This window comes from Seriola dumerili, unplaced genomic scaffold, assembly GCF_002260705.1.
Source record: "Seriola dumerili isolate Sdu_G_001 unplaced genomic scaffold, Sdu_1.0 BDQW01000036.1, whole genome shotgun sequence".
NCBI lineage: Eukaryota > Metazoa > Chordata > Actinopteri > Carangiformes > Carangidae > Seriola > Seriola dumerili.
The window spans coordinates 3,884,937-3,896,115 of record NW_019174291.1 but is presented as its reverse complement, the minus strand read 5'-3'; the positions used below and the strand labels follow the sequence as shown (position 1 = coordinate 3,896,115).

The 11,179-nt window shown below is 40.6% G+C and overlaps 1 protein-coding gene across 1 annotated transcript; it reads right to left on the bottom strand.

Annotated features, from left to right (window-relative positions):
- Nucleotides 1-1,303: 1,303 nt before the first annotated feature.
- Nucleotides 1,304-5,129, bottom strand: LOC111216796 (transmembrane 4 L6 family member 1-like). The gene is made up of 8 exons (XM_022738411.1): nt 5,086-5,129; nt 4,352-4,523; nt 4,187-4,234; nt 3,260-3,436; nt 3,032-3,100; nt 1,689-1,843; nt 1,407-1,599; nt 1,304-1,345 (listed from the first exon to the last, which is right to left on the bottom strand). Exons 1-8 carry the CDS (start codon nt 5,127-5,129, stop codon nt 1,304-1,306), a joined length of 900 nt encoding a protein of 299 aa, XP_022594132.1.
- Between the last annotated feature and the right edge of the window lie 6,050 nt (nt 5,130-11,179).

The following is an 11,179-nucleotide window of genomic DNA, read 5'->3' as shown; positions in this document are numbered from 1 at the left end:
ACACATCATGGCTTCCTCAATAGTAGACAAATTTGTCCTGTTTCATAGAATGTGTCTACCTAAGCACAGAGACTTCCAGAATTTGAACACGTGCCTCAAAACGATGGGAGTACCCTCCACCTCTCCCATTAACTGCAATACAAATTCAGGAGCTGATTTCCAAAAAAAGCAGAAGTGACATTTTTCTGTAACTTGCTCCTGTGTCCACATTTTTAGCTCGAACCAGCTCATTAATAGACTCTTTGATCTCTGTGATGTTTACAAACACAACCACACACACACACACAGACACACACACACACACACACACACACACACACACACACACACACACACACACACACAGAAAGCTGTTTACAAATTAGTGCTCATAGAGAGAGATTACAGTTCAGACTGGACAGTAAATTCAGTAGCAGACATTGAATTTACTTTCAGCTTTCAGCTACAACAGCAGGTCTCAGGTCTCAGCAGGTGCTACTAACGCAGTACCCGAGCAGATATGGACAAAGCTGATTCTTATTGGCTAATTGGAAATTAGGTTGTGAAGCCATCAGTGTGAGGTTATTTTGGCCAGTCGTGACAGCTTCAAAAGGCTTTGTGAGGGACACCTGCAGTGACTGAGGTCAGTGTCAGGATTAGTCTCTACGACATGAATGAAACTGAAAGTAACGTCCTTTGTACAGATTGAAACGTGAGGAGTGAAGTACACGCACCAAGCATCAGGCACATTCAAAATTTCTCCAGGAATTTTTAAAGTTATTGTTTAAAGTGCATCAGTGCTTTTTAAACTGAAACGTTTCAGCTTTAATAATTAGACCCTCAGAGGAACCCGCCAAAAAAAAAAGATTTTATGAAGTTTCTGTCACAGCTGATGTCCGTATTCAGGATCCATCACTCGGTGTGTTAAACTTAAACTGGACTGACCTGTAACACACACACACACACACACACACACACACACACACACACACACACACACACACACAAGATATTCAGTGGGTATTTCTAAACAACATCTCGATACATAGCAACACAACGTCTGTAACATTTGACAGAACATCTGGGTACACAGACAAACACTGACAAAATTAAATAAGAATAACAAGATATCTTTACACTAACATAAATGTGACCTTTGTTCTGACATATGAACAAATTAAGGTTTTTTCTCCATAACATAATGAAAACAAGAGCACACACGCTGAGGACCCTCACTGTCCTAGACCTAACTCTAATCTGGACCCCAATCTGAACCCTAGACCTAACTCTAATATGGACCCTAATCTAGACCTTAATCTGAACTCTAATCTGAACCATAAAACCTCATCTGGACCCTCATAGAGACCTTTGAAGGACAGAACACAATAACTATCCATACAGAGACAAACGTGTATTAGCTCACAGACCTTGTTGTGGCAGAATCCTTGACCAACGATCAGTCCCAGCAGTGAGTTGAGGATGTTGGCTGCACAGAGGACAGTCTGCAGTGCACTGGTGCCCCCCATCACACTGAACAGAACTACATTCCATTCAACTACAGCTCGTGGCTGCAGACATACTCCAGACCACAGAGTCCTGTTGTACAGATACCCTGAGTGACTGAAACACCAACAGAGACCAGGGACAGAGATTCAGCAGGGACTCAAAACAGCTGGATGATTAATAATCTGTGTGTTTGTGTGTCTCACCTGTCAGCCAAGGGTTTCAGTGGGACCCCCCAGGTTGTACCAGTGGTGGTGTTGTAGAGACAAAGGGGGCCCTGAACAAGACCAGTGGCACTGACCAAACAACAGCTACCAGCAGCCAGCAGACACACACAGGAGTATGCCACATGAGACAACATCTGTATACAAAGAAATCCGCTGTAACACCTGACACATCTCGATGCACAGAAAACAGCTGTAACACCTGACACAACATCTCGATGCACAGAAAACAGCTGTAACACCTGACACAACATCTGGATACACAGAAAACATCTGTAACACCTTAGAAAACAGGTGTAAAACCTGACACAACATTGCAAAAACTGGCACACCTGTAACACCTGACACAACATCTGTGACACCTGACACAGCATCTGGATACACAGAAAACAGCTGTAACACCTTAGAAAACAGGTGTAAAACCTGACACAACATTGTAAAAACTGGCACACCTGTAAAACCTGAGACAACATCTGGATATGTAGAAAATAAATAACACCTGAAACAACATCTGGATACACAGAAAAAACATCTGTAACACCTGACAACATCTGTCACAAATGCTGTGACAAATGACACACCATATGGATACACATGAGACATCTGTATCACCTGACAAACAACTGTAACACCTTATTTATCTGTAACACCTGACTCCATATCTGGATTCAGAGAGAAACATCTGTAACACCTGGCAAACCATCTGGATACAGACAGACATATATTACACTTGACACAACATCTGGATACAGTGAGAAAGAGCTTTAACCCTAATATCTGCCAACAAAGAGAGAGAAACATCTGTGACAACTGATGTAGCAGAGTCAATGATTTGACTTTCCATTACTTTACTATTCAATTTTTGTTAACATTTAATGATGTATTATTATTCATTAATTTCAATGACTAATTTCCTATGGGCCTGGTTTGTTGTGTATAACATGAGCCCCCACTGCTGGGCACCTGCAGACTGGAGCAGGATGCCCCACATGTTACATAATTTGTTGAGCTCATTATGTTATTGATGACTTTGCTATATTGATTGTAGTTTAATATGTTTTTATTTTTTTTAGTTTAATATTAACTCTCTTGTTATCAGAATAAATGGCTGGTTGGCATCTTAAACAATGATGATTGTGCCTGATTCATCACACAATGCAAGAGAGAGTACACAACTGCAACACTGACACAACATCTGTACCATTTGTAACATAATTCACCAGCTGCTGCGATTTAATAAACCAATCACATTTTCCACCATCCGAGGTGAAACAACAGTCTGAATAAAGCAACTGTAACAAAAGTAGGGTGCACCCTCAACTCACCTGACTCCTGAAAGCACAGCAACCTCTGGTTCTACTGCTCTGAACAAACACTCGAGCTCCCAGTAAAACCTGAAACCAGACATGAAGTCAGTAGTGACAGCAGCAGTTCAGCTTTAATCTGACTCAACCTCAGAAGAAAACAACATGTACATGTGACAACACACAAATACAGTGTGAAGGATGTATGAGGAACATAAGTCACATCACATGACACAGACATGTATGTACCAGGAAGCCTGACCCCCACAGGCCTGTGGCCCAGGTGGCCTCTCTAGTCACGTGACCCTCCAACAGGAAGTGGATGTTAAGTTCAGGAATCAGCAGAAGGATGTTAGACAGCATGCAAACTATCGCCATTGGAACCAGAGACATGCCGACACACAGCAGACATCTCGACACACACATCTGTCAGACATCGAAGAGTTAAACAGGTTAACTAGGAATAGGAGTCTCATCTTCATAAATGCTTGTAAAATCATTGGTATTGATAGAATATTTCCGTATAGATGATTCTGTGATTCTGCCTGTTACTTAAGAGCCAGAAACCGACCAATTAGCTTATAAAGTGTTTAAGTTTCACAAGTGATCAAACAGACACAGCGTTAACAACACAGAGCTATAACATTAATACTGTTGGAGTTCCTATGGGCTCTGTTGTTGGTCCTTTATATTTCTAATATACATGTTAGTTTGAAACATCCTGATTTATTTTTCCATTAACCATCCCAGCTGTTCACACAGACTGTCCTTCCTAAAACACGACTTCCCATACTTTGTTTGTGTAGTGTTTACCTGTGTGCTTGTATGGATTTTCTAATCTGACGTCTCTATGTTTATGGGTTAGTTCAGTTTAGATTAACAGAATAATTTGGTTAAAGCTGCATTCATTAAACGTTCTGGCTGCTTTGCGCCAAACACAATTTGGAATTAATCCCTGTATGAATGTTCATAATGTTATGAGTTAAAATCTCATTAATCAGCAGCTGAAAATAACATAAAGTAGAATCTTTGAACCTTAACTAGCTCCTGAGGGAAATATCTGGCTCTTTAGGTGCTAAATGCTAAATATTTTGTCTTGTCTTGAGTGTCTCTGTGCGTGAATCATTGTCACATGCTGGTCTGGAGAATGAGCAATAATAAAAAGAGTTCACTCACCATGAAGAGCTGCTGCTGAACACACTGATGATCCAGTTCAGACTCAGTCTGAGGAACAAATGTTTATAAACTTCTCAACAGAGGCACAGACACGCCTACACCCATATATGGAAACAAGAACCACCCTGAGGTAACAAACAAACCTAATCAAAACTCAGCAAATACACACATACTCTGCAGGTAGGTCAGGTGTGTGGGTTTCTGCAGCACTGGTCGGGCCTCGGGGTCCAGGTGTTCCCTCACGAACCAGATCTGTGTAAAGATCAGTATAGTAAGAGACAGATGATGTAAAAGATAAAGGCAGTGCATCAGCTGCTCAAACTCATTCAGGCTTATTCTGAAGAAAGGGTTTTTCAGCAGAGAAGAAGAACAGACAACAACAAATAAAATAATAAACTGTCTCCCAGTGAGTAAACTAAGTCTCTGTGGAGAAGCTTCAGTGAAACCAGACCTGTGTGTACTCTCACAGCTCAGTTTGTTGCTGAAGTTCGGTTCAGGATTTATCTGGATCCATTCTCCTCCTGAGTGGATCCTCTGACCGTGGTGAAAAGTCACCATTTTAAATCCCTGTACAGGTTTTATGGGCATGAATCCTTTAGAGTTTGAACTGGTACAATGCTCCAGTACAAGAGCCAGAATGCCTCAGATCAGCAACAGGTAAGGAGGTCATAGGTCAATGAGGCAGTAAACAGTGGCTGTGTCCAAATACATCCTCAATCCTATACACTATGGCTATACAGCTAATGATGCTACATCTACGAATGATATTTGATGATTAAATATTACTATATTTCGACATCAACCCAGTCACGAGCAGAGTGTTAAGACCGGCCTACTGTGAGTTGCGCTGTAGCTGAGGACCTTGGTTTAAACCCAAGCAGCTGATATTGCCTGCTAACCTGACGACGCAGCTCTGAGTGGGACCTCTTGGAGGCAACGTCATCATTCCCAGGATAGCAAGCTCTGCCGATGTATCTCAGCTCTGGTGGAGTTTGCCAACAGACTTTCTGTCTTGGGCACTCTTGATCTCTAAATAGGCTTCTTTGCAGGCAGTCATGGGCAGATGTGTTATCTGCCAGCTTCTCTCACGGGTTGATGCAAAATAACCTCTAATGCACTTCACTTGCTGGATAAATTTAGAGGAGGCTGGTGTAGGCCACATGACTCTAAAACTGTCAGAAATCTTCAAAAAGGAAAACATGGTGATAATTAAAAGTCACAAAAATGACTCTCAGCAACTCTGCTGTTTTGGTTCAGTTGGTTTTGACTTTGATTATAAAAAATTCACGTGTGGACAAAGAGAATGTTACTTGGAGCGCATGGAACAGAAAGAACAAAGGAGCAGACGAACGATAAAGTGCAATATGGCTAAAGCAGTGGCTAAAAGCCGATAGCTAAGAGCTTGTAGCTAAGAGCAGATGGCAAAGATCAATGTGTGAAGTGATCACAACTGTTTTATCCCCTGGGGGCTGGTGCACGTTTCAGGGTCGTTTCCCATCTTCTCCTTCGTTTCAACTTGGAGAAGAGAGTCATTTTCCATGGAACTTTTTAATTGTTTAATTCTAGAGTTTATCTATAAAACTCGCACTTTCGTCTTAAAAGTGGTAAACTGATAAAACAACATAGTAAACATTTCCTAAAGCTAATAATAAATGAGGATTACACAGCAGTTCTTTGAATTAACCCTTTGACTATAATAGTACTAATAAAGACGGATGTGATGTAGTGTGTGTCACCTTGTGTGAAGGGTGATGACAGTATGGTCACATGAAGGACATTGTCTTAAACCTACATGTTACATTTCAACCATTCTTGAGGATTCAAATCTGGGATTTACCTATTACATGGAAACATCACATAGGTTACAGAACAGTTAGATATTTCATTTTCTATTTTTCTCAGATCTGTGTCTGTGAAGAGAGTTCTGCTGGTCACTGCTCAGGATTGGAATGTGGGTTGCAGTTTAAGACTCTTATCTAGAGAAGGACAGAGGGAAAGGGGGAAAGACTAGTTTGTGTGTGTGTGTGTGTATTCATGCATGCATGTTTCAAATTGGAGATTTTAATTGTTTTCTCGAATTTGCCTGGTCATCCATTCATTGATCCTCTGGAGCTGACCCTTTGACCCTTGGTCTGGTTGTGCATCTCTCTGACATGCTAAAAGCATGGTCTGTTTGTGAGAGAAGGGTCCTTTGTCTTGATGGTGGGAAGAGTAACAAAGTGTCAAATTTGGGTCCATAACTCATGTCCTTGAATTGAACACAATGAAATTATTTTGACTGTTGCCAGACCAGGTATGTCCGCTACAGTAGTGAACAACCGATGGTCACTAACCAAGCAATATATACAGTACAATACACTATAATCATAGGATGATGATGAGAAAGCAGTGCCCCTCTGACTCTGGACTGACTCAGTCTGAACTGTTTGTTCACTTCATCTTTTTCTCTATTTTCAGTTCTTCTAAAATCACTTCTCTTATTTTAGATCATCTGTGAGTCACTCGGTTGGCATTTGGACAGCCAACACTTATGGGAAACATGCTCATGTCATCCAAACACCCAAGTGCTGCTCATGGTGAGAACTGTTTGTTTCTCTCTTTAGTATTCTAAGGTCTTAACCTGACTCTGTAAAGAGCCTTGAGATGAGGTTTGTTTTGATTTGGCGCTAAATTGAATTGACTAGAAGCAGCTTGTTTAGTCCACACCAGAATCTAATCAGTAGTAAGCTGAGACCTCCATCCCCGACTGAACTTGGGCTGAGACCGTCTGAAAAGGTTTTTGTCTGTACCAGAGTTTGCATCAAGGATGCCTGAGATCTGTTGATTGACCAACATAAACAAATCACAGAGGAGTTTGTTTCCTCTGAATCTCACAACAATGAGACCGTTACAGACATTTAACATGAACAGTCTATAACAAACCACAGTCCAAAACCCAGAGTCACAGGATGTCTCATAAACCATAACACAGTGGGGACAATTACACCAGATCCACGCGGATGGTGGTTTGATGAGCTTCAGGCATAAGCATCAGTCACATGACCACAGAGAAACCACAGAAACCTGAGCGTGATGAACCTTCCTCTGTGCTGTTTATCCACATTTATCATCATTATTGTTATTACTCGCTGCTAACTCCTCCCATGTCTTATTTACTCATATTTGATTAACGATTGGGTTAGTGAGCTGCAGGTGTCTCATTCAGCTCAACATGGACATTGTATTTTATCTTGTTGTTGTTGTAATGTGTGTCTCCATGTCTTTATAAGGTTTTTTAGTTTAGTTTATTTTGAACATGTGCGAGTAACACAACAAAGTAAACTGAAAAACAAACAAATCCAATAACAATAGTCAAAACAAAAATAATAATGTTAACCCAACATGTCCGAAAAGGAGTAGGATGAAGCATATGCTTATTTAAACCTACCCCTTCTCCACTACTTATTTTAACATGGTTTTGCATGGGCTTGCCACACCACCTTTGAATTAATTCAATAAACTGACAGTGGCATTGGAACTACAGAGACCATTAGAGGGGGCTGTTAGATGCACCACATTTGGACAAACTGTCAGTAAAGGGAAGTAAATATTTGATTGACTAACCAATTACAATAAGGGAGTGTCCTACATATCCCACCTTTAAGACACACCTCACACATTAAGTCAAACCAGATTTGTAATCATATTTGAGAAATAAATAAAAATAATACACAATTAACAGATAAATAAATGTCTGAACAGTGGACCTCGCTTCTGTATCACTGCACTCGTGTTTCTGTTTCCTGTCTGGGTCTGAGAAGCTGAAAATGATCCAGCTGATTAACACAATCATCTACAGAGAATAGAATAAAAACTTTGAGGTACTGGACTGTTCAGAGCTTCACTCTGGAGTCAGATGTTGGGATTTTCAAATTAAAATTAAATAACAGAAGAAGCCAATATTTAAACCTTGAAGCTGTATGAAGTGTAGCGGACTGAACATCTTTAAAGGTGTAATGTGTAAGGTCGTGCTACTTGCTCCACCTCCATAGGGGGCAGCATTTCACCTGTTCGCCCGCGTCCAGTTAATCATGTTGTTTTCCCCAAGTTCCTTATAATTAATTTGTGTGCATTTATTGTTGACATTTTTGAACTTGTTGATAGCACTGAAGCAAATTATGAATACTTGTAATACAAACAGTATGTTTTTATTTACCTATAAAAATATGAAGGCAAGGGGATACTGCATGACACATGGGTGTCAGGTAGCAGCATAAGGAAGGGATGATGACATCATCACAAAGGCAGAATCAGAAAATAAGGTTTACTGCAAGATAGTTATTTTACTTACAAGATATTTGGCTTGGTGTAGTATGCAATAAATGTATTTATAGGAAATAATAAAAAGGTAAAATACTGCAACAATCAAAAAGATAAATATACATAGATAACAGTGTTAATGAAAATGATACTACACAAAAATTCTATACCTATGTAAAAAAGTGCTGACAAAAATCCTGCTGAGCAGGATGTGCAAAAGATCACAGTATAGACAATATCTGTTATGTGCAGGGATAATACTCCAAGGTGTTACTGTAGTGTGGTTGTTGATGATTGATGAGGCCAGGCGGAGAAGAAATCTCACCCAGTGAACCAGCACCTTGTCTGGACTGGAATTCTGTTCCTGATACAGAAAAACATGTGATAGGACAATTTGTTTAGCTCATACAAGTTCTTTACATTCAAACATGTTAGGTCTGTTGTGTGTGTATAATAAATTGTGAGGATAGATGTGAATATGCAAAAATAAACACAGTATGAATATTATGACATGNCAGCACCTTGTCTGGACTGGAATTCTGTTCCTGATACAGAAAAACATGTGATAGGACAATTTGTTTAGCTCATACAAGTTCTTTACATTCAAACATGTTAGGTCTGTTGTGTGTATAATAAATAGTAAGGATAGATATGAATTCCAAAAATACAGTATGAATAATGGCATGAACATGCTGAAATATACTATATACACACACACTAGATAGATACTTTTATTCCCTAGGGGATATTCATGTGTCCATTAGCTCTTTGTTGATAATGATAATAATAAAAACTGTTAATAAATAAACAATAATAATTAGATTAGTCCACTTCCATTGGCTGAGATGTTGTATAGCCTGATGGCAGTAGGAACGAAGGATCTCCTGAACCTCTCTGTTCTGCAGCGCAGTGAGATGAGATGTTTGCTTCTGTGGCTGCTTCTCTGTCCTGCCAGAATGTTGTGGAGAGGATGGTTGGTATTGTCCAAGAAGGCCTCCATTTTACATTGCACGCATCTCTCCACAACAGTCATGAGTGAGTCCAGACTCCTGCCAAGCACAGACCCAGCCTTTTTTTTTTTTTTTTTTTTTTTTTTTTTTTTTTTTNTTTTTTTTTTTTTTTTTTTTTTTAAAACCAGCTTGTCCGATCTCTTTGTGTTCATGTCAGACATGCTGCTGCCCCAGCAGACTGCAGCATAAAAAAAGTACACTGGCCACCACTGATGATAAAACATGTGCAGCATTTCACTTCAAATGTCAAAGGACCTGAGCTTCCTGAGGAAAAAGAGCCAGCTCTGCCCCTTCAGGTAGATGGCATCTGTGTTCAGGGACCAGTCCAGTTTACTGTCCAGGTGCACACACCTAGGTATTTAAAAGTGTGCACCACCTTAATGTCCTTCCTTCAAATGTTGACTGGCTGGTGTTCAGAAGGAGGCAGTTCTTGTCATCCCATTCACTCAAGGCCATCGTCAGATCCCTGTGTTCCTCTTCCTGCCCATTCCTGATAAACGCCACAATAGCTGTGTCATCCCAGTATTTCTGGCTGTGGCAGGACTCAGTTGTATTTAAAGTCCGCCGTGTACAGGGTGAACAGGAACGGAGCCAGAACAGTCCCCTGTGGAGCCCCAGTGCTGCTCACCATTGTCCCTGAGACAATTACCCAGCCTGACGTACTGTGGTCGTCTTGTCAGGTAATCCACAATCCAGGACGTGAAGCAGGGATCCACCCCCATCCCTTCCAGCTTGTCTTTAAGGATGGGGGGTTGGATGGTGTTAAATGCACTTGAAAAATCAAAGAACATAGTCCTCATGTAACTACCTGGCTCATCCATCCAAGTAAGAATGGGCCCGGTGGAGCATGTGAAGGACGGCATCATCCACTCCAATATGTTCCTTGTGGGCTGCTCCAAGGTATTCATTGTATGCGATGTGAGGGCCACCGGTCTAATCAGACTAGTAACAGTATGTACCAGTAACAGTATGAATATTATGAAATGTAAATGCAAGGAAATGAAGAGTAAACAACTAGAAGTACGATAAAAATTCAATGTATGGATATACTGTGAAATACATAACCAATATAGGCAGTGGTATAATTGCATTATAAATATTAATTATGAATCAGCAGTATGAACATGTATACACTGTGGAATGGAAATAATCAGTGGTAAGTGGTGCAGATTGGAGCAGGGTGAAAGTTGAGGGGAAGAAGCAGATCCTGAACTAACTCACCTAGACCTTCACTGTGTCTGTACAATCTCTGCCGTTGGTGTTTGTGGAACAGGGGGAGGCGGTGTCTGTACCAGCTAAGGTCCTGATAAAGAGAGGTTTACTGAAATCTCAGAAATTTCAAGGCCTAGTGAACGTTCAATCCTGCCTGATCTCATTAGAGTAATGTAACATGGTGAACTAATCGACGTGCATTCACTTGGTCTACTGGATCCATATGTGCTGAGGGTCACTAAGGGGAGAATTGAGGGAAAGCCAAACAACGCCACCTGGGGAATAGCACCCCAGGAAATACTACTGCAACCTTCAATACTAGTTGAAAAATGGATAGAAAGGCACAAATTCATTACTGAGGAGGCAGAGAAGTGTTTTCAAAAGTAAACCAGGGGTTTTATTTGTAATAATCTAAATAATCAATGTAATCAAACAGGCAGGGACAGGAGCTGCTGAAAGAAAAAGAAATGAA